At 38.4% G+C, this 24,229-nt stretch overlaps 1 protein-coding gene and 2 long non-coding RNA genes across 3 annotated transcripts; all 3 read left to right on the top strand.

Annotated features, from left to right (window-relative positions):
• The first annotated feature begins 287 nt into the window (after positions 1 to 287).
• Positions 288 to 24,229, top strand: LOC123309470 (neprilysin-21-like). The gene is made up of 6 exons (XM_044892609.1): positions 288 to 447; positions 3,360 to 3,408; positions 3,462 to 3,529; positions 4,238 to 4,368; positions 6,440 to 6,656; positions 23,903 to 24,229. The coding sequence occupies exons 3-6, from the start codon at positions 3,493 to 3,495 to the stop codon at positions 24,085 to 24,087; spliced, it is 570 nt and encodes a 189-aa protein (XP_044748544.1). The 5' UTR covers positions 288 to 447; positions 3,360 to 3,408; positions 3,462 to 3,492; the 3' UTR covers positions 24,088 to 24,229.
• Positions 21,366 to 21,619, top strand: LOC123309596. The gene is made up of 2 exons (XR_006537273.1): positions 21,366 to 21,511; positions 21,581 to 21,619. It is a non-coding gene; the product is annotated as an uncharacterized LOC123309596 (long non-coding RNA).
• On the top strand, positions 21,745 to 22,305 carry LOC123309595. The gene is made up of 2 exons (XR_006537272.1): positions 21,745 to 21,862; positions 21,920 to 22,305. It is a non-coding gene; the product is annotated as an uncharacterized LOC123309595 (long non-coding RNA).

Raw genomic sequence — 24,229 nt, 5'->3', positions numbered from 1 at the left:
AGATCAGCAGTACACTAGAATTTTCCATAGGCGTAGAATCTTTACCTATCCATCATCATCATTATAAACGCTCAGTACTGAGTTTCACTGTACTAATTTTGATTAATAAAATTTCTTGAATTTTCCGAATTTTTCTTGAGTTTTACTTCTTTCTTGAATTTTACTTGGTTAAGTAGGCGCAGAGTGAAGTGACTCCTCTGCCCTTTCTCGGCTCATGAAGTAGTTTCTAAGGTAATGAATCATCTTTTTTATACTATATTCATGAATATTGTGGTTTTCAGATAGAAATTAAGGATGATACTTATTTCCGCAACAAATTGCAAGTTATTGAATTGGAAAATACTAAGCAATACGAAAGCTTGAGGAAGAGAAGCATCAATACTTATGAGTTTCCTAAAGGACCTCTGGTAGTAAATGCCTTTCATATATACACTAGGAATTCAGTTGGTAAGGAAAAAGCTTCAATATTCGCAGTAATTATTGACATAAAAGAAAGTTGACCATCGTGACTTGGATAAACAGTAGTAGTTCATGAGCTATACTATCTACACTACCTCATAATAAAATATTAGTTATTCGTTTTGGCACAAGTTTCTTTATCAAGACAACGTAAAAGTCTTACAGAGCTCAATTTATACGAGAATATTTAACTTAAAAAAAAAACAACTGGAATCATTCTGCCACAAAACCATAACTTAATGCTGGCTACAAACATGTGACAGAAGTTCGTAACATTACACCATCGCGCAACACACTGATTACAGAGGGAGAAATCTGTAATCTGTGGAGCAACAAGCCTAGACAGTAACCGAACTTATCTTAAGCTGGGTAAAGACAATAGACATGCAGCAGAAGTCCACGCAACAATTTTTTAAGCGTCGAAGAAGTGAAGTTTTGTTGCACGACGGTGTTATAGGTACTGTCAGAGACAAATCCTTGTCTCTTTGCTTTGGTACCGTTAGACCAAAGAGTATCTTTGGTGTTAACGTTACAAAGTTTGAGCTGTAATCACTGAATATACCTATATTCAATGAGTAAGAAAGAAATATTTTGCGTGACGATTTCAAGATACGTACATAACACAACCGATTTACTTTATGACGATACGTTGCATGTCCTCTACATCCAGTCAAAGATATAATCTTAGCATCCAGTGTTTTACTGTTTCACAAGCCCGTGCTGACCTGACATGTGACTTTTTTTATATTCCTGATTCAAGTCGTCATTTCGCAGAGAGCTTTGATTGATGATTGAGGCAAAAAACGCAAAAGTCGCTGAAGGCGATTTCGAAGGAACTACATGTGATTTCAAAACTTATGAAAACCATTTTCAAGATTGACGGAATAAGCTAAGAATTATGATTATTGATTGTAGTTAGGTTAGGTTACGTTAGAATTATAATTATTGATTGTAGTTAGGCTAGGTTAAATTAATCTAGGTTAGCTTAGAATTAGGATTATGATTGAAGTTAGGTTACTCTTTAGAAAATAGAATTAATATCAATGAATAATTGAACTAAACTGCTCCACATGAGTTATGGATATTGACTTAAATTGCAAAAAAATATAGTTAAAATAAGATTTTTGTGACGAAAATTCATATTAATATGATTTCAAGTTGCAAATTAATTTTAGCCTGTAGGTCTGCAGCGTATACAGGTATCGAGTAAAATAACGAAATTTTATTCCCAGAGAATTCGAGCATTTTAAGACTATCAATACAATGTATACGGTCATCAATAACAGCTTAACATCTTCTTTGTATACTACACACGAGATTGTTGAACATTTCTTGAGGAATTTGGTTCCATAAATGAGGCAGAAGCTCTCTCAGATCATTTAAGGATTCTGGGGTAGGTTGATGATTATCTAATCTTCTTTGGAGCATATCCCATGCATGTTCTATGCAATTCAAATCTGGTGAGTGCGGAAGTATTGGTAAATGTGGAATCCCATTATATCAAGCTCCTCGCGCCCATTCTCAACTATGGCTGCACGGTGCGGTATAGCGTTATCGTCTAGAATTCGAAAAGTTTCACCAATAGCAGCGTGAAAATTTGGCACAACATTGTCAATGACATGCTCCCTATAGTGTAAGGCGGTCATATGTCCAGGACAAATATGCAGATCTGTGCGCCCGTTGAAACATATCCCGGCCCATACCATAACACTACCCCCTCGGAATGGATGGACTTCTTGGACATAGCGACGATTACGGGATATGCGTGGGATTGTCCATACCCTTATTCTTCGAGAATCTGAAAATCGTCCCTATCTGGATTCATCAGTGAAAAGGACACTACGCCATTGATCGTTCCAATTGATATGTTGCCTTGACCATTCCAGTCTTTGACGCTTATGGTCACGTGTTAATGGAACTCCTCTTAATGGACGTCTAGAACCTAGATTCACCTCTCTCAAACGTCGTCTGATGGTTTCGATGGAAACTTGGACCCCATCTGCATTTTGAAGAGTATTCCGTAGCATTCTACACGTAGATGTAGGGTTTCTTCTCGCCGAAACGGTGATGAAACGATCCTGAGCAGGTATTGATTTTCGTCGCCCACCAAGCCTTGGTCTTTCCAACACGGAACCTGTCTCCCTGAACCTATTCCAAAGTCGAGATATCACTCTTTGGCTGACTTGGAGCCTTTCCGCTACAACAACCTGAGTAAGGCCTATTAGCCTCAGCGTTTGTTAATTTACCTTTTGTCATTTTCAGAAAACTTGTTTCAAATCGAAGCCGTTGATAAACTGACTTCATTTCAAAATAAGAACATTCATGAAGCATATGCAGGGAACCAAACTTCAGCAAAAAGGCGACCAGATTGACGAAATGTCTCATACTGATTTTTATTGGATCGATTCAAGTTGTTATTGAGTTTTAAATGATTTTACAGCGATTTTCTCGAATATTACATACTTTTAAAAACGATTGAATACGATATCCCTAACTCTTGTGGAGCAGTTTATTTCAGTTTTATTGAAGAATTCCGGTCACTATTCAGAAGGTTATCTTATCGATACAAAGAAATTGTATTTTCATACCTTCATGCATTAAGAGTTCATAAGCTATCCAAACACAGGAAATATTCAAGTTTTTCTGCTAGAGAGAAAGATGATATTGGAGCGAAACAAAAAGTGAATTATGGGGGAGATTTAAATTATTTGAACCCAACGAATCGTTCTCCGAAAAGATGGAAATAAAATAAATTAAGAAGGACCAATAGGATGTGATTAATAAAGTAGTGAACAAGAATTAATTACGATTTTTTCGAAATTTAATTTTTCATATCTATATCCAATATGCGAAAAATATATTATCAAAAAGACAATGCAACGTAATAAATTCTTTTGCAGTTTTTCCATTGGCGATCATCACATTTCCAGTGTTCGATTTAGGACTTGAGTAAGATTCATAAACTAGATATACCTATATGAAGTGAATTGAATTATTTTTAGCGAATTGAACTATGGTGCAGCTGGTGTCTTGATGGGCCATGAGATTATCCATGGATTTGATACTTTAGGTCAGTAAAAACTCTAAATTTCCAATGCAATTCTGCTTCTTTTACATGTATTCAAGTACAGAATACGAAATAACGAAAAAAAACAATGCCTCTATTGTCATTTTCTCAAATGCGGTGCAAGACTTCGTAACTTAGGAATGAATTCATAAATGTTTTCCCTATTTTGTAGTTCAAAGGGAAAAATGTTTGAAGGCAAGGTCCGATTAAATCCCCTCGATTCGAGATCGAAACTCAGGCGAATACAATGGTATATGTCCCATATTTTCTCTAATTCAGAAGCGTTTGAATCGGTTCTCGGTCTATACTGAGTGTCGGTCTATACTGAGTGACGCTCTGTGTTACCAAAGAGGTAGCTCGGTGTTACTCGATAGTACTCAGTAGCGCGTGCCAGTTATTGAATAAGGGTCCATCAAATCCAAACGTTTTTTCATCGGAGAAGGTATGTTGCTCTGACGAGGTCAAATGAGACCGAAACCATGGTCAGCATCTGCTTTTATTCTGCGGAACCGTGGAACGTTCTACATTTAGTGGCCTTGACGATGGCAAATTGGCTTGTTCAATTCAGATCGTGACACTTGTTGATATATATTAAGCATCGTACTCTCATAAAACAATAGTTTCCCCATCTGGGCAACTTCACATTCATGTACGTATCGTATGCAAATCCTATGAAAAGTGAACAATATCTTATTTTTCTACGGTTTTCAGGCATGAAATATGATAAATACGGAAACATCGCCAAGTTTTGGTCAGAGAAGTCCGAAAGGGCATTTCAAGAAAAATCCCGCTGTTTCGTTGAACAATATGATAATATGACCATCGAAGGAACCAAAGGAACTGTGAGTGAAATGAATAAATTTTCTCCACTTTATAACTCTTTCAAGAAAATTTTTTCTATGAAAACCGGTATTTTTCTGTCTATTATACGAGGATATATTAAAAAATTCTTACCGCGGGTTTCACAAAACTTCCGTTGCCCGATCAACGACATGACAGTCACTCGAATTCCAAAACGAAAGCATGCATTTCTCAATACATTGAAAGAGTATCAATTGAGATTCATTGAATGGGCGTATATGGATCATAATATGATGCGAGAGTGACATTCTGGATGCTTATGACTGAATTATCGATTGAAAACAAATTGACATTTATTCGTCAATCAAGCGTTGATTCCCCGATCAAGCTTTGTAAAACCGGGGGTTAGCCTACTACAGAACCAAACAAAATTTCAATGTCAAAATATTTTATTACTCAACATATTCTCCTTTTAATTGGATACATCTATATTACAGCGAACCTGCAACGTCTCTAGACCTTTTAAAAAAAATGTTTCTTCTTGATCTGCAAACCAGACCTCCACAGCTTTTATTACCTCCTCGTTGGAAGATTTACGATGTTTTAAACTTTTTTCAGTTGAGGAAAGAGATGATAGTCGGATGGAGCCCAATCTAGTGAATAAAGGGGGTGTTCTAGAAATTCAAACCCTAAATCAAGAATTTTTTGCATGGCAATATGAGATTTGTGTGTAGGGGCGTTGTCCTGCAAAAACAAAACAACTTTGGATAGCTTTCGGCGTCTTAATTTTTTCCCGTATGTCGAATAGTAATCTCCGGTTATTTTTCTACCAAAAAATCAATCATGATTACTCTATGGCAATCCTAAAAAGCTGAAGCAAGAACTTTTCCAGCAGATTTTTGGACGCGAAACTTCTTGGAGAACCAGAGTGTCGTCATTCCATCGGTTGTTGCTTTGTTTCTGGATCGTAGAAATGTACCCAAGTCTCATCCATAGTAACAATTTGGTTTAAGAAGTCTACATCATTTTCAAATCGATCACAGATCGAACGCAATGCTTCTGCCCTTTCACGCTTTTGGTCAACATTTAAACATTTGAGGATCCATTTTGCAGCAATTTTTCTTATGTCCAAATTGACGTGAACTATATGATGAGCACTTCTTCTTCTTCTTCCACGCAATTTAGGCCTTAGGCCTGTAAGTCCCATTTCAACTCTCCTGTGAGATTGACGTCCAAGAATCTTTCCACCTTTTTGGTGGATGATGAGCACGTTCGTATGAAATATTCAGTGCTTCAGATATCCGTTTTAACCCAATTCGACGGTCTGATCATGTCATGAACTGCATCGATATTTTCGGGGACTGGCCTCTTCCCGATCGGTCATCATCTTCAATGAAAAATTTACCTTTTTGAAGCTTGCAGTCCAATTTGTCACGGTCGCATACGAAGGACATTGATCACCAAGGGCATATCTTCGAAAATCTGCTTACCTCTTAACCCTTTTAAATATAGGTACTTGATGATGGCTCGATACTCCAATTTTTCGATTTTCACGATTTTTTCCCGAAAAAGATGAGGTGAGTTAAAATTTCGTCAAGATCAAACAGTTCCACCGAGATCCGAGATTGATGAAATTTCGAGATTTATCACTAGAAGAGCTTTCTTTCAGAAAATGTATCCTTTTTAGATCTACGATGATATTTCTGGAAATAAGCATGTCGAAAGTTGACTTTCGAAAAATTCCCAAAAAGATGGGGTCAGTTAAAAAACCGTCAAGGCCGAACTGTTGTTGCATCGCGCTCGATGAAATCTCGAGATTTGTCACTAGAAGAGTTGCTCTTTCAGAATATGTGTCACATTTGGGTCTAAGTGGTGGTTCATCCATCACCCTTCAAGTAGTAAGAATTATCCTGGCAGCCCTATTAGCCATTGTATGTCCATCATTACAGTACGACCTCTTCCCTTGCTCCCTTGTTGTTATATTGTCCCCACATTAAAATCGTTATAATGATAGAAAAATCATTCAGTTATTCCAATAATTTTTTATTATATGGCACATAAAATAAAAATGCCCTTCATATGAATAAAACTATAGGAAAAATGTTTTTACAGGTGTCCGGCTCAAAAACAATCAATGAAAATATTGCTGATAATAGTGGTTTAAAAATCGCATACACAGCGTTCAAAAAGTATGAATTAACTAAGTCTGAACGGCCGAAATTAGTTGGATTCGAAAATTTTACTTCTTCTCAGTTATTCTTCATCGCTTTTGGAAGCGTGAGTAGAAATATTAGAGATATATTGTGGTTTTATCTAACTGTTAATATATAATACTTAATAATCTCTCTTATCAGTCTAATCTTTGATTTATAAATAATTGGCAAAATGAACAAAAGGCGTTTCTCAATTATGTAGGTATGTACTTTCAAAGAGGAATCTTTGGTACTTTAGAGATTATAGGCGGGTTCCGATATCGCTGGTGTTATTGGCCGCATTAAGGCGATACGTCAAATTGCAACAATTACAGGGACATATCGTTGCTTAGTATGGCCGGTAAAATTCTCTCGAAGATTATGGCTAATCGTCTGATTCCACTCTTAGAAAAGCTAAATTGTTGTTACCTGAATCCCAGTGCGGCTTTCGACCTAATCGAGGTACGGTGGACCTAATTTTTACACTGTGACAGCTGCAAGAGAAGGCCCATGAACAATCAAGGATCTATACTATTCTCACAGCCCTCTTAAACACAGTGTTAAGAGGGCTGTGCTATTCTATACAGCCTACATCGATTTAAGTAAGGCCTTCGACTCGGTGAATCGGAGGGCGCTATGGAAAATCATGGGACGCCTTGGAGTACCCGAAAAATTCTTAGCGGTGTGTAAAACCCTTAGAACATAAATACATGGAATGGACATTGACGTGCTATGAATTATTTGTTGTGGTACAAACATTCGATGCTTCTCTGTCTAGCGCGACACTAAGGCAGTGGAGTAAAATAAATAAATTTATATAGCTCCTACCTTTTTGTACGAAAAATTGACGTGACAATGATGTCAGATTCAACTATCTCAATTGTGTTTGGCGACACTAAGCAACTATCTCACTCCAGTCTTTGGACAACAACAAATGTTTATTTTCCATTCCTTATATCTATGTTCCAAGCTACAACCGACCATTTCTTAACCAATTCTGGAATAAAGCAAGGCTGCGTGTTAGCGCCTTTACTGTTCAATATTTTCGCCATAGCTGTCTCGATAATTGCTTACATGAGTATGCCTGTAAGAGGTGTTGAAATAAGATTCAGATTTGATGGAGGCCTATTCAACCTGAAGCGCCTCAGTGCAAAAACCCGTACAAAGTTTATTACGGAACTTCAATATGCAGACGACTGAGCACTTATCGCTAGCAGCTCAGAGGATCTACGGATAATGATGGACACCTTTAAATATCTATACGAAGCTTTAGGCCTTAAACTCAATATCGATAAAACCAAAATCCTGGTAAGTCCACCAGAAATCCTCTACACAGATATCAGCCTGGAGAATGAAACTCTACAGGTTGAGAAGTTCAAATACTTGGGAAGCTTCATAAATACTACGGCTAACCTAGAGACGGAAATGCACAACCGTATCAATTCGGCATCACGGGCATTCTGGAAGCTAAAGGACAGAGTGTTTCCAAATCACGACCTCAATCTGAAGACCAAGACAGCTGTCTACAAAGCAGTGGTCCTCTCAACGCTTCTTTACGGAAGCAAAAGCTGGACGCTCTACGGGTGACATATATTAAACAGCTTGAACAAACGCAACAACGTCATCTAAGACAAAAATGCACATCAGATGGTTCCACAAATTTTCGAATGCAGAAGTCTTGCAACGCGCGAGTTGTACAACAATTGAGACTCAAGTAACGAGGGCCCGACTCAGATGGAGCGGCAACATTCTGAGAATGCAAGACACAAGACTCCCCAAAATAGCTCTGTATGGCGAATTCACAGAGGGAGCCCAAAAACTAGGAGGTCAGTATAAGCGGTTTAAGGATATACTACATCAATCACTAAAATCAGTTAATGCCAATCATAACTGGGAACAACAAGCGTTAGACAGGTCACAGTGGAGGTCTTTGGTCATTGAACTCTGAAAGAACTGGAATGGCCTGTTAGGTAAAGAAATACGACGAAAAGTGTGTCCAACTGAGACGGAAGAATGTAGAGCAACCCATCTCTTTCTAATGGTTCGGCAACCAATCGAATAATCGCATCAGACGTCGGACGTAGCAGTCGTCTCACTTAAACGCCCCAGGTTGCTTTTGTTTACATCGTTATAAACCAATTGACAGAGCGCAGAGAGAGATGGACTACTCTACATCTTCCCTTTCAGTCTTGGCGAGATGCCATTCCAGTTCTTTCAGAGTTCAATGTCTTTGGTACATAATGGAGACTCGAGAAGGATACAGCGGCGGCCAGATCTGGTTGGTGACTATCCATGCCCGGAGTGTGGAAGGATCTGTAGGACACGGTTGGGTCTTTTCAGAGAAGGAGGGCACACATTCGCAATTAGCCCTAGGAAATTATAAGTCTGTTCGCACCGTCTTTTTTCCTTGCCTTTTTGTAGATTTATTCCCGGTAATGGGATACAACAATGAATGAACGACTGTATTAGCCGCATTCGAATTACAAAAGACCCTGAACGGTTAATAGTCAGAGACAATTCTCTATGGCACAGAGAATTGTCTCTCATAGAGTCTATGCCAATAGTCATCGTCTCTGGGACATTGAACTAAAGAAGTTCAATGCTCTGGGATTACTGGCAGTACTGTTCGAAAATGTCGGAACTACCCCATTATCAGTCAAAAGTTCTCAGCTATCCCAAAAACCAATGGAAATCCTATTACCTGCTCCCCTACCAGTGGAGACTCGTCGGGGACGGTAAGGTAGAGGGTAGGCAGCACGCGAGAAATAAGACTTGAAAAAAAAACTTCCAGTTCAATATTGTCTTGTCACTACCAGAGATATAGAAGGGGGGAGATTGAGCTTCGACCACTGCGCATCCTATTTTCATGGGACAAAAGTGGGTCCGCCATTTGTCAGGTCATAGCACGGTATTATGATCACGGTCTAACAATTTAGTGAATATTCTTGTCATTTAGCTGCCATTGCCAGCGGTGTGAAGTTGGCTGACAATTTCTAGCTGACAGAATCCCGAAGATACCCGAAGCGGCGACGGCCGCCAGTGGCGTACCCCTACTATTATTTTCGCCGAAAAATCGCTTCTGCATTACGAAATGAGATTAGTAGTGGAAATAATATAAATATTTGATGTTTGGCATATATAAATTTGATAATTCGAACAATTCGTTGGAAAAATGAATTTGTTCGATATATTTTTTCGATCAATTGAACTGAAATCGTCTAGGCGCGAAGTTTAATCTATATAACTTCTATGTTTTTATCAGTTTCAAGATGAGATTTTCACTCAGATGATGGTCAACTATTCAGGATTCATAATCCGTAAAAAACTTTACTTGCACCCCTTGGAGACTACCCTTTTTCCACCCTTTTCCGTATAAAACACCGAATTTGCGCTAGGAAGCGGCGCAGTCAGCTGACCATAACTTCTATGTTTTTATCAGTTTCAAGATGAGATTTTCACTCAGATGATGGTCAACTATTCGGGATTCATAATCCGTAAAAAACTTTACTTGCACCCCTTGGAGACTACCCTTTTTCGACCCTTTTCCGTATAAAACACCGAATTCGCGATATAAAGCGGCGCAGTCAGCTGACCATAACTTCTATCTTTTTATCAGTTTCAAGATGAGATTTTCACTCAGATGATGGTCAACTATTCAGGATTCATAATCCGTAAAAAACTTTACTTGCACCCCTTGGAGACTACCCTTTTTCGACCCTTTTCCGTATAAAACACCGAATTCGCGATATAAAGCGGCGCAGTCAGCTGACCATAACTTCTATCTTTTTATCAGTTTCAAGATGAGATTTTCACTCAGATGATGGTCAACTATTCAGGATTCATAATCCGTAAAAAACTTTACTTGCACCCCTTGCACACTACCCTTTTTCCACCCTTTTCCGTATAAAACACCGAATTTGCGCTAGGAAGCGGCGCAGTCAGCTGACCATAACTTCTATCTTTTTATCAGTTTCAAGATGAGATTTTCACTCAGATGATGGTCAACTATTCGGGATTTATAATCCGTAAAAAACTTTACTTGCACCCCTTGGAGACTACCCTTTTTCGACCCTTTTCCGTATAAAACACCGAATTCGCGATATAAAGCGGCGCAGTCAGCTGACCATAACTTCTATCTTTTTATCAGTTTCAAGATGAGATTTTCACTCAGATGATGGTCAACTATTCAGGATTCATAATCCGTAAAAAACTTTACTTGCACCCCTTGGAGACTACCCTTTTTCGACCCTTTTCCGTATAAAACACCGAATTCGCGATATAAAGCGGCGCAGTCAGCTGACCATAACTTCTATGTTTTTATCAGTTTCAAGATGAGATTTTCACTCAGATGATGGTCAACTATTCAGGATTCATAATCCGTAAAAAACTTTACTTGCACCCCTTGCACACTACCCTTTTTCGACCCTTTTCCGTATAAAACACCGAATTCGCGATATAAAGCGACGCAGTCAGCTGACCATAACTTCTATTTTTTTATCAGTTTCAAGATGAGATTTTCACTCAGATGATGGTCAACTATTCAGGATTCATAATCCGTAAAAAACTTTACTTGCACCCCTTGCACACTACCCTTTTTCGACCCTTTTCCGTATAAGACACCGAATTTGCGCTAGGAAGCGGCGCAGTCAGCTGAACATAACTTCTATGTTTTTATCAGTTTCAAGATGAGATTTTCACTCAGATGATGGTCAACTATTCAGGATTCATAATCCGTAAAAAACTTTACTTGCACCCCTTGCACACTACCCTTTTTCGACCCTTTTCCGTATAAGACACCGAATTTGCGCTAGGAAGCGGCGCAGTCAGCTGAACATAACTTCTATGTTTTTATCAGTTTCAAGATGAGATTTTCACTCAGATGATGGTCAACTATTCAGGATTCATAATCCGTAAAAAACTTTACTTGCACCCCTTGGAGACTACCCTTTTTCCACCCTTTTCCGTATAAAACACCGAATTTGCGCTAGGAAGCGGCGCAGTCAGCTGAACATAACTTCTATGTTTTTATCAGTTTCAAGATGAGATTTTCACTCAGATGATGGTCAACTATTCAGGATTCATAATCCGTAAAAAACTTTACTTGCACCCCTTGGAGACTACCCTTTTTCCACCCTTTTCCGTATAAAACACCGAATTTGCGCTAGGAAGCGGCGCAGTCAGCTGACCATAACTTCTATCTTTTTATCAGTTTCAAGATGAGATTTTCACTCAGATGATGGTCAACTATTCGGGATTCATAATCCGTAAAAAACTTTACTTGCACCCCTTGCAGACTACCCTTTTTCGACCCTTTTCCGTATAAAACACCGAATTCGCGATATAAAGCGACGCAGTCAGCTGACCATAACTTCTATTTTTTTATCAGTTTCAAGATGAGATTTTCACTCAGATGATGGTCAACTATTCGGGATTCATAATCCGTAAAAAACTTTACTTGCACCCCTTGCACACTACCCTTTTTCGACCCTTTTCCGTATAAAACACCGAATTCGCGATATAAAGCGACGCAGTCAGCTGACCATAACTTCTATTTTTTTATCAGTTTCAAGATGAGATTTTCACTCAGATGATGGTCAACTATTCAGGATTCATAATCCGTAAAAAACTTTACTTGCACCCCTTGCACACTACCCTTTTTCGACCCTTTTCCGTATAAGACACCGAATTTGCGCTAGGAAGCGGCGCAGTCAGCTGAACATAACTTCTATATTTTTATCAGTTTCAAGATGAGATTTTCACTCAGATGATGGTCAACTATTCAGGATTCATAATCCGTAAAAAACTTTACTTGCACCCCTTGGAGACTACCCTTTTTCCACCCTTTTCCGTATAAAACACCGAATTTGCGCTAGGAAGCGGCGCAGTCAGCTGACCATAACTTCTATCTTTTTATCAGTTTCAAGATGAGATTTTCACTCAGATGATGGTCAACTATTCGGGATTCATAATCCGTAAAAAACTTTACTTGCACCCCTTGCACACTACCCTTTTTCGACCCTTTTCCGTATAAAACACCGAATTCGCGATATAAAGCGACGCAGTCAGCTGACCATAACTTCTATTTTTTTATCAGTTTCAAGATGAGATTTTCACTCAGATGATGGTCAACTATTCAGGATTCATAATCCGTAAAAAACTTTACTTGCACCCCTTGGAGACTACCCTTTTTCCACCCTTTTCCGTATAAAACACCGAATTTGCGCTAGGAAGCGGCGCAGTCAGCTGACCATAACTTCTATGTTTTTATCAGTTTCAAGATGAGATTTTCACTCAGATGATGGTCAACTATTCGGGATTCATAATCCGTAAAAAACTTTACTTGCACCCCTTGGAGACTACCCTTTTTCGACCCTTTTCCGTATAAAACACCGAATTCGCGATATAAAGCGGCGCAGTCAGCTGACCATAACTTCTATCTTTTTATCAGTTTCAAGATGAGATTTTCACTCAGATGATGGTCAACTATTCAGGATTCATAATCCGTAAAAAACTTTACTTGCACCCCTTGCACACTACCCTTTTTCCACCCTTTTCCGTATAAAACACCGAATTTGCGCTAGGAAGCGGCGCAGTCAGCTGACCATAACTTCTATCTTTTTATCAGTTTCAAGATGAGATTTTCACTCAGATGATGGTCAACTATTCGGGATTCATAATCCGTAAAAAACTTTACTTGCACCCCTTGGAGACTACCCTTTTTCGACCCTTTTCCGTATAAAACACCGAATTCGCGATATAAAGCGGCGCAGTCAGCTGACCATAACTTCTATCTTTTTATCAGTTTCAAGATGAGATTTTCACTCAGATGATGGTCAACTATTCAGGATTCATAATCCGTAAAAAACTTTACTTGCACCCCTTGGAGACTACCCTTTTTCGACCCTTTTCCGTATAAAACACCGAATTCGCGATATAAAGCGGCGCAGTCAGCTGACCATAACTTCTATGTTTTTATCAGTTTCAAGATGAGATTTTCACTCAGATGATGGTCAACTATTCGGGATTCATAATCCGTAAAAAACTTTACTTGCACCCCTTGCACACTACCCTTTTTCGACCCTTTTCCGTATAAAACACCGAATTCGCGATATAAAGCGACGCAGTCAGCTGACCATAACTTCTATCTTTTTATCAGTTTCAAGATGAGATTTTCACTCAGATGATGGTCAACTATTCGGGATTCATAATCCGTAAAAAACTTTACTTGCACCCCTTGCACACTACCCTTTTTCGACCCTTTTCCGTATAAAACACCGAATTCGCGATATAAAGCGACGCAGTCAGCTGACCATAACTTCTATTTTTTTATCAGTTTCAAGATGAGATTTTCACTCAGATGATGGTCAACTATTCAGGATTCATAATCCGTAAAAAACTTTACTTGCACCCCTTGCACACTACCCTTTTTCGACCCTTTTCCGTATAAGACACCGAATTTGCGCTAGGAAGCGGCGCAGTCAGCTGAACATAACTTCTATGTTTTTATCAGTTTCAAGATGAGATTTTCAATCAGATGATGGTCAACTATTCGGGATTCATAATCCGTAAAAAACTTTACTTGCACCCCTTGCACACTACCCTTTTTCGACCCTTTTCCGTATAAAACACCGAATTCGCGATATAAAGCGACGCAGTCAGCTGACCATAACTTCTATTTTTTTATCAGTTTCAAGATGAGATTTTCACTCAGATGATGGTCAACTATTCAGGATTCATAATCCGTAAAAAACTTTACTTGCACCCCTTGCACACTACCCTTTTTCGACCCTTTTCCGTATAAGACACCGAATTTGCGCTAGGAAGCGGCGCAGTCAGCTGAACATAACTTCTATGTTTTTATCAGTTTCAAGATGAGATTTTCAATCAGATGATGGTCAACTATTGAGGATTCATAATCCGTAAAAAACTTTACTTGCACCCCTTGGAGACTACCCTTTTTCGACCCTTTTCCGTATAAAACACCGAATTCGCGATATAAAGCGACGCAGTCAGCTGACCATAACTTCTATTTTTTTATCAGTTTCAAGATGGGATTTTCACTCAGATGATGGTCAACTATTCAGGATTCATAATCCGTAAAAAACTTTACTTGCACCCCTTGGAGACTACCCTTTTTCCACCCTTTTCCGTATAAAACACCGAATTTGCGCTAGGAAGCGGCGCAGTCAGCTGACCATAACTTCTATCTTTTTATCAGTTTCAAGATGAGATTTTCACTCAGATGATGGTCAACTATTCAGGATTCATAATCCGTAAAAAACTTTACTTGCACCCCTTGCACACTACCCTTTTTCCACCCTTTTCCGTATAAAACACCGAATTTGCGCTAGGAAGCGGCGCAGTCAGCTGACCATAACTTCTATCTTTTTATCAGTTTCAAGATGAAATTTTCACTCAGATGATGGTCAACTATTCGGGATTCATAATCCGTAAAAAACTTTACTTGCACCCCTTGGAGACTACCCTTTTTCCACCCTTTTCCGTATAAAACACCGAATTTGCGCTAGGAAGCGGCGCAGTCAGCTGACCATAACTTCTATCTTTTTATCAGTTTCAAGATGAGATTTTCACTCAGATGATGGTCAACTATTCAGGATTCATAATCCGTAAAAAACTTTACTTGCACCCCTTGGAGACTACCCTTTTTCGACCCTTTTCCGTATAAAACACCGAATTCGCGATATAAAGCGACGCAGTCAGCTGACCATAACTTCTATTTTTTTATCAGTTTCAAGATGGGATTCGGTGTCTTATACGGAAAAGGGTCGAAAAAGGGTAGTGTGCAAGGGGTGCAAGTAAAGTTTTTTACGGATTATGAATCCTGAATAGTTGACCATCATCTGAGTGAAAATCTCATCTTGAAACTGATAAAAAGATAGAAGTTATGGTCAGCTGACTGCGTCGCTTTATATCGCGAATTCGGTGTTTTATACGGAAAAGGGTCGAAAAAGGGTAGTGTGCAAGGGGTGCAAGTAAAGTTTTTTACGGATTATGAATCCCGAATAGTTGACCATCATCTGAGTGAAAATCTCATCTTGAAACTGATAAAAACATAGAAGTTATGGTCAGCTGACTGCGCCGCTTTATATCGCGAATTCGGTGTTTTATACGGAAAAGGGTCGAAAAAGGGTAGTCTCCAAGGGGTGCAAGTAAAGTTTTTTACGGATTATGAATCCTGAATAGTTGACCATCATCTGAGTGAAAATCTCATCTTGAAACTGATAAAAAGATAGAAGTTATGGTCAGCTGACTGCGCCGCTTTATATCGCGAATTCGGTGTTTTATACGGAAAAGGGTCGAAAAAGGGTAGTCTCCAAGGGGTGCAAGTAAAGTTTTTTACGGATTATGAATCCTGAATAGTTGACCATCATCTGAGTGAAAATCTCATCTTGAAACTGATAAAAAGATAGAAGTTATGGTCAGCTGACTGCGCCGCTTTATATCGCGAATTCGGTGTTTTATACGGAAAAGGGTCGAAAAAGGGTAGTCTCCAAGGGGTGCAAGTAAAGTTTTTTACGGATTATGAATCCCGAATAGTTGACCATCATCTGAGTGAAAATCTCATCTTGAAACTGATAAAAAGATAGAAGTTATGGTCAGCTGACTGCGCCGCTTCCTAGCGCAAATTCGGTGTTTTATACGGAAAAGGGTGGAAAAAGGGTAGTGTGCAAGGGGTGCAAGTGAAGTTTTTTACGGATTATGAATCCTGAATAGTTGACCATCATCTGAGTGAAAATCTCATCTTGAAACTGATAAAAAGATAGAAGTTATGGTCAGCTGACTGCGCCGCTTTATATCGCGAATTCGGTGTTTTATACGGAAAAGGGTCGAAAAAGGGTAGTCTCCAAGGGGTGCAAGTAAAGTTTTTTACGGATTATGAATCCCGAATAGTTGACCATCATCTGAGTGAAAATCTCATGTTGAAACTGATAAAAACATAGAAGTTATGGTCAGCTGACTGCGCCGCTTCCTAGCGCAAATTCGGTGTTTTATACGGAAAAGGGTGGAAAAAGGGTAGTCTCCAAGGGGTGCAAGTAAAGTTTTTTACGGATTATGAATCCTGAATAGTTGACCATCATCTGAGTGAAAATCTCATCTTGAAACTGATAAAAAAATAGAAGTTATGGTCAGCTGACTGCGTCGCTTTATATCGCGAATTCGGTGTTTTATACGGAAAAGGGTCGAAAAAGGGTAGTGTGCAAGGGGTGCAAGTAAAGTTTTTTACGGATTATGAATCCCGAATAGTTGACCATCATCTGAGTGAAAATCTCATCTTGAAACTGATAAAAACATAGAAGTTATGGTCAGCTGACTGCGCCGCTTTATATCGCGAATTCGGTGTTTTATACGGAAAAGGGTGGAAAAAGGGTAGTCTCCAAGGGGTGCAAGTAAAGTTTTTTACGGATTATGAATCCTGAATAGTTGACCATCATCTGAGTGAAAATCTCATCTTGAAACTGATAAAAAGATAGAAGTTATGGTCAGCTGACTGCGCCGCTTCCTAGCGCAAATTCGGTGTTTTATACGGAAAAGGGTGGAAAAAGGGTAGTCTCCAAGGGGTGCAAGTAAAGTTTTTTACGGATTATGAATCCTGAATAGTTGACCATCATCTGAGTGAAAATCCCATCTTGAAACTGATAAAAAAATAGAAGTTATGGTCAGCTGACTGCGTCGCTTTATATCGCGAATTCGGTGTTTTATACGGAAAAGGGTCGAAAAAGGGTAGTCTCCAAGGGGTGCAAGTAAAGTTTTTTACGGATTATGAATCCTGAATAGTTGACCATCATCTGAGTGAAAATCTCATCTTGAAACTGATAAAAAGATAGAAGTTATGGTCAGCTGACTGCGCCGCTTCCTAGCGCAAATTCGGTGTTTTATACGGAAAAGGGTGGAAAAAGGGTAGTCTCCAAGGGGTGCAAGTAAAGTTTTTTACGGATTATGAATCCCGAATAGTTGACCATCATCTGAGTGAAAATTTCATCTTGAAACTGATAAAAAGATAGAAGTTATGGTCAGCTGACTGCGCCGCTTCCTAGCGCAAATTCGGTGTTTTATACGGAAAAGGGTGGAAAAAGGGTAGTGTGCAAGGGGTGCAAGTAAAGTTTTTTACGGATTATGAATCCTGAATAGTTGACCATCATCTGAGTGAAAATCTCATCTTGAAACTGATAAAAAGATAGAAGTTATGGTCAGCTGACTGCGCCGCTTCCTAGCGCAAATTCGGTGTTTTATACGGAAAAGGGTGGAAAAAGGGTAGTCTCCAAGGGGTGCAAGTAAAGTTTTTTACGGATTATGAATCCTGAATAGTTGACCATCATCTGAGTGAAAATCTCATCTTGAAACTGATAAAAAGATAGAAGTTATGGTCAGCTGACTGCGCCGCTTTATATCGCGAATTCGGTGTTTTATACGGAAAAGGGTCGAAAAAGGGTAGTCTCCAAGGGGTGCAAGTGAAGTTTTTTACGGATTATGAATCCCGAATAGTTGACCATCATCTGAGTGAAAATCTCATCTTGAAACTGATAAAAACATAGAAGTTATGGTCAGCTGACTGCGCCGCTTCCTAGCGCAAATTCGGTGTTTTATACGGAAAAGGGTGGAAAAAGGGTAGTCTCCAAGGGGTGCAAGTAAAGTTTTTTACGGATTATGAATCCTGAATAGTTGACCATCATCTGAGTGAAAATCTCATCTTGAAACTGATAAAAAAATAGAAGTTATGGTCAGCTGACTGCGTCGCTTTATATCGCGAATTCGGTGTTTTATACGGAAAAGGGTCGAAAAAGGGTAGTCTCCAAGGGGTGCAAGTAAAGTTTTTTACGGATTATGAATCCCGAATAGTTGACCATCATCTGAGTGAAAATCTCATCTTGAAACTGATAAAAAGATAGAAGTTATGGTCAGCTGACTGCGCCGCTTCCTAGCGCAAATTCGGTGTTTTATACGGAAAAGGGTGGAAAAAGGGTAGTGTGCAAGGGGTGCAAGTAAAGTTTTTTACGGATTATGAATCCTGAATAGTTGACCATCATCTGAGTGAAAATCTCATCTTGAAACTGATAAAAAGATAGAAGTTATGGTCAGCTGACTGCGCCGCTTCCTAGCGCAAATTCGGTGTTTTATACGGAAAAGGGTGGAAAAAGGGTAGTCTCCAAGGGGTGCAAGTAAAGTTTTTTACGGATTATGAATCCTGAATAGTTGACCATCATCTGAGTGAAAATCCCATCTTGAAACTGATAAAAAAATAGAAGTTATGGTCAGCTGACTGCGTCGCTTTATATCGCGAATTCGGTGTTTTATACGGAAAAGGGTCGAAAAAGGGTAGTCTCCAAGGGGTGCAAGTAAAGTTTTTTACGGATTATGAATCCTGAATAGTTGACCATCATCTGAGTGAAAATCTCATCTTGAAACTGATAAAAAGATAGAAGTTATGGTCAGCTGACTGCGCCGCTTCCTAGCGCAAATTCGGTGTTTTATACGGAAAAGGGTGGAAAAAGGGTAGTCTCCAAGGGGTGCAAGTAAAGTTTTTTACGGATTATGAATCCCGAATAGTTGACCATCATTTGAGTGAAAATTTCATCTTGAAACTGATAAAAAGATAGAAGTTATGGTCAGCTGACTGCGCCGCTTCCTAGCGCAAATTCGGTGTTTTATACGGAAAAGGGTGGAAAAAGGGTAGTGTGCAAGGGGTGCAAGTAAAGTTTTTTACGGATTATGAATCCTGAATAGTTGACCATCATCTGAGTGAAAATCTCATCTTGAAACTGATAAAAAGATAGAAGTTATGGTCAGCTGACTGCGCCGCTTCCTAGCGCAAATTCGGTGTTTTATACGGAAAAGGGTGGAAAAAGGGTAGTCTCCAAGGGGTGCAAGTAAAGTTTTTTACGGATTATGAATCCTGAATAGTTGACCATCATCTGAGTGAAAATCTCATCTTGAAACTGATAAAAAGATAGAAGTTATGGTCAGCTGACTGCGCCGCTTCCTAGCGCAAATTCGGTGTTTTATACGGAAAAGGTTGGAAAAAGGGTAGTCTTCAAGGGGTGCAAGTAAAGTTTTTTACGGATTATGAATCCTGAATAGTTGACCATCATCTGAGTGAAAATCTCATCTTGAAACTGATAAAAAGATAGAAGTTATGGTCAGCTGACTGCGCCGCTTCCTAGCGCAAATTCGGTGTTTTATACGGAAAAGGGTGGAAAAAGGGTAGTGTGCAAGGGGTGCAAGTAAAGTTTTTTACGGATTATGAATCCTGAATAGTTGACCATCATCTGAGTGAAAATCTCATCTTGAAACTGATAAAAAGATAGAAGTTATGGTCAGCTGACTGCGCCGCTTCCTAGCGCAAATTCGGTGTTTTATACGGAAAAGGGTGGAAAAAGGGTAGTGTCCAAGGGGTGCAAGTAAAGTTTTTTACGGATTATGAATCCTGAATAGTTGACCATCATCTGAGTGAAAATCCCATCTTGAAACTGATAAAAAAATAGAAGTTATGGTCAGCTGACTGCGTCGCTTTATATCGCGAATTCGGTGTTTTATACGGAAAAGGGTCGAAAAAGGGTAGTCTCCAAGGGGTGCAAGTAAAGTTTTTTACGGATTATGAATCCTGAATAGTTGACCATCATCTGATTGAAAATCTCATCTTGAAACTGATAAAAACATAGAAGTTATGTTCAGCTGACTGCGCCGCTTCCTAGCGCAAATTCGGTGTCTTATACGGAAAAGGGTCGAAAAAGGGTAGTGTGCAAGGGGTGCAAGTAAAGTTTTTTACGGATTATGAATCCTGAATAGTTGACCATCATCTGAGTGAAAATCTCATCTTGAAACTGATAAAAAAATAGAAGTTATGGTCAGCTGACTGCGTCGCTTTATATCGCGAATTCGGTGTTTTATACGGAAAAGGGTCGAAAAAGGGTAGTGTGCAAGGGGTGCAAGTAAAGTTTTTTACGGATTATGAATCCCGAATAGTTGACCATCATCTGAGTGAAAATCTCATCTTGAAACTGATAAAAACATAGAAGTTATGGTCAGCTGACTGCGCCGCTTCCTAGCGCAAATTCGGTGTTTTATACGGAAAAGGGTGGAAAAAGGGTAGTGTGCAAGGGGTGCAAGTAAAGTTTTTTACGGATTATGAATCCTGAATAGTTGACCATCGTCTGAGTGAAAATCTCATCTTGAAACTGATAAAAAGATAGAAGTTATGGTCAGCTGACTGCGCCGCTTTATATCGCGAATTCGGTGTTTTATACGGAAAAGGGTCGAAAAAGGGTAGTCTCCAAGGGGTGCAAGTAAAGTTTTTTACGGATTATGAATCCTGAATAGTTGACCATCATCTGAGTGAAAATCTCATCTTGAAACTGATAAAAAGATAGAAGTTATGGTCAGCTGACTGCGCCGCTTTATATCGCGAATTCGGTGTTTTATACGGAAAAGGGTCGAAAAAGGGTAGTGTGCAAGGGGTGCAAGTAAAGTTTTTTACGGATTATGAATCCTGAATAGTTGACCATCATCTGAGTGAAAATCTCATCTTGAAACTGATAAAAACATAGAAGTTATATAGATTAAACTTCGCGCCTAGACGATTTCAGTTCAATTGATCGAAAAAATATATCGAACAAATTCATTTTTCCAACGAATTGTTCGAATTATCAAATTTATATATGCCAAACATCAAATATTTATATTATTTCCACTACTAATCTCATTTCGTAATGCAGAAGCGATTTTTCGGCGAAAATAATAGTAGGGGTACGCCACTGGCGGCCGTCGCCGCTTCGGGTATCTTCGGGATTCTGTCAGCTAGAAATTGTCAGCCAACTTCACACCGCTGCCATTGCCTGCTGTCAAGTCAAAAGAATGTAAACAATAATAACAAATATGAACGTATTTTTGGTGATATTCAGCGGATTCGTGTGGTTTTATTAGCTTTTTTCGCTGAATAGCAGGATATTTACGATGGCTTACTTCACAATTATAGGTAAGTTCCCAATTATATCAATTTTTGAATATCTTTGATAGATTTACAAATTTTTCAAACTTGTTTCAGTATTTCTCCTTCAAAATTGATGAAAAGACTCATCGAATTGAAAAAACTCCATATAGAAGGAAATTATACAATTAAGTCTCTTAAAAATAAAATACAACACATGAAAGAAGTGATGGACTTTTTGAGACAAGATCAACGTATTTCTGAAAATGCTGCCCATCATTGGAAATCTTTTGATTCAGTGCCACATTGATGAAGAGACATTTAAAAAATGTAGAGAATGATACTGTGACCCTAAAAGTTCCAGTCTTGAGGGAATTGTAATATTCTTCAAAAATCAAGGTAAGATGAGATAATTTAATATGAAACTGAGATGATTTTATTTTTTGTTTGTTTCAGAGGGACTTCATGTACCATCATATGGAATTATAACGATATATCAATCAGGAATTTGATGATTTCAACTGAAAATAGAGTTTCAAGAGATGAAAATTTTCTCGAAGCATTTGCAACAATTCAATCGCAAAAATTTTATGATCGAGTTGATGCTTTGTTCCCTTCCTTGAAAGAACATTTTTTATATTCTTCAGTGATTGGAAGACATTATGGCTTTCTTTTAGTGAAAAATATTGCCAGATCTCATTTTAAAATTAGAATATTCAATCTGTAAAAAGTTTATACTGAAAAATTCAAGGTTCTGCAATTAGAAGACTTCATCAGTTGATTTTATGCAGCAATCGATACTGGATATACAATATTGTATAAATAAAATGAATAGAAAAATGTTTTTTTCTTTTATATATTTAATGCCAGTAGCTACTGAAAAATTTATCGACTTGTTAGCTTTCATCATATCATGTCTTACTTCCAATAAAAAATATCAGATCAATTTATCCACTTTGTGCAAAAAATTTAGTGTCCTTCAGATTGACAAAATCGTGTTTCCTTAGAAACAGAAAATAAAAATTAAAACTTAAAAGCAGAGTTCCAGAATTGCATCTCGAAGGAAAGTGGGCGAGCAATTTTTCAGGTTACTTTCCTCTGATCGTAATTAGGGAACAGTAGTGAAAAGAAGCGATTCTGGAACAAACCAAATATTGGTGACGCTTCGAAGTCTATATATATCAAACTACCCCATAAGACCAAATTGCTAGAATCTTAGAAATCATGGATTTTATTTTGAAAACGTTACCTATTTAGAAAAGACGAAAAGAAGAAAAGACAATTAAATAAAAATTCATCGTTGGTTACAAACGCTTGAATATAATTCAAAAAGGATTCATTGGTTTAGATGATATGTTCAATATTTGGACATCTCATTATATTCACCAGAATACATAAAACAAAAAATTTTTTCCTTCGTTGACATTTTTGGTATTCATTTTGTATTGTACTGAAGAAATAAGAAACGAATTGACCGAAATCTCATAATTTCAAGTACTGTTATCAACGAAATCATAACATTCAAATTCTGAATTTTACGTGCCCCTGTATATAACTCTTGCCACATGCTATCACTTTTAGGCGGTGCTGTATATATTTCCTGACAAATGGCGGCCTTCAATTTTAGCCAGTTCGCGCAGCTTGAAGCTCAATCTCCCCCCTTCTATATCTCTGGTCACTACTCATCATAATATACATCCGTGGCTTGGTGGTTAAATCGTCGGCTTGGTATACCGAAAGATACTGAGTTCGATCCCGGGCTAGGGAAGAAATTTTCTAGTCGTTACGGGTGCGGGCCATCATTCACTGTTAGGTTAAAATTAACAGAGCTGTGCCTTACTGCCAATTCACAATGATGTTAATGGTTATGGTAATGTTAACGGTGAGCTACAATGTAAACGCTTAAATAATAATAAATAATAGAGCTACTACGATACTGTTCACATCAATGTTAATGTCAAGCGTATTGTTAATGATAATGCTAAATATTTCTTAAATTTATTATTATTTAAGCGTTAACATCGTAGCTCACTTTTAACATTACCATTAACATCATTGTGAATTGGCAGTAAGGTGGCGTAAGGACACAGTAACAAAGCTTACACAGAACACATAACACAACTGGTTCTCCGAAATCGTACAAGCTAACAGAGGGATAATATAATATGATATGTTAACATGATGATATGATGACGATGATCGCGTGAATGGACCCAATCTCAGTAGAACCAAAGATTAGAGATCTTTGAGTGAAACACTATACCTCAAGGTATAATCAGTATCATATACATACATGAGAGATTGGCGGTGTTTGGCATAATAATAAATAAAAATAAATGAAATATCGAATGTAATGTTTTATTTGTTGTTTTATTTCGCGTGGGTTAATTGAGGCGATGATCTGAATTGGGCCTAATGAACCTATCGCATAAAATGAAGTTTTCCAGATGTGGTGCTATACCATCACCTCCGAACAGGCTGAGTATTCACTGAAGATTGATGTTCACAGTCCAGCATCAGTACGAGTGAACGTAGCAGTACAAAATAGCAATCACTTTGCTGAAGCTTTTAATTGTCCCCAAGGTTCACCAATGAATCCAGGACATAAGTGTGAAATGTGGTGAAAATTTCAAAAGTTTCCTCACTTTATCGATTTTCTATATTTGATAATTATGTGAATTGTTACTGCATCTTCGATAGAACTAATAGAAGCTCTTATTTATTATTCAATATTGAACCTAAGGGCTAATTCATTATCAGTGAACT

Source organism: Coccinella septempunctata, chromosome 3, assembly GCF_907165205.1.
Source record: "Coccinella septempunctata chromosome 3, icCocSept1.1, whole genome shotgun sequence".
NCBI lineage: Eukaryota > Metazoa > Arthropoda > Insecta > Coleoptera > Coccinellidae > Coccinella > Coccinella septempunctata.
The sequence above is the reverse complement of the archived record's forward strand: the minus strand, read 5'-3'. Positions and strand labels throughout refer to the sequence as shown.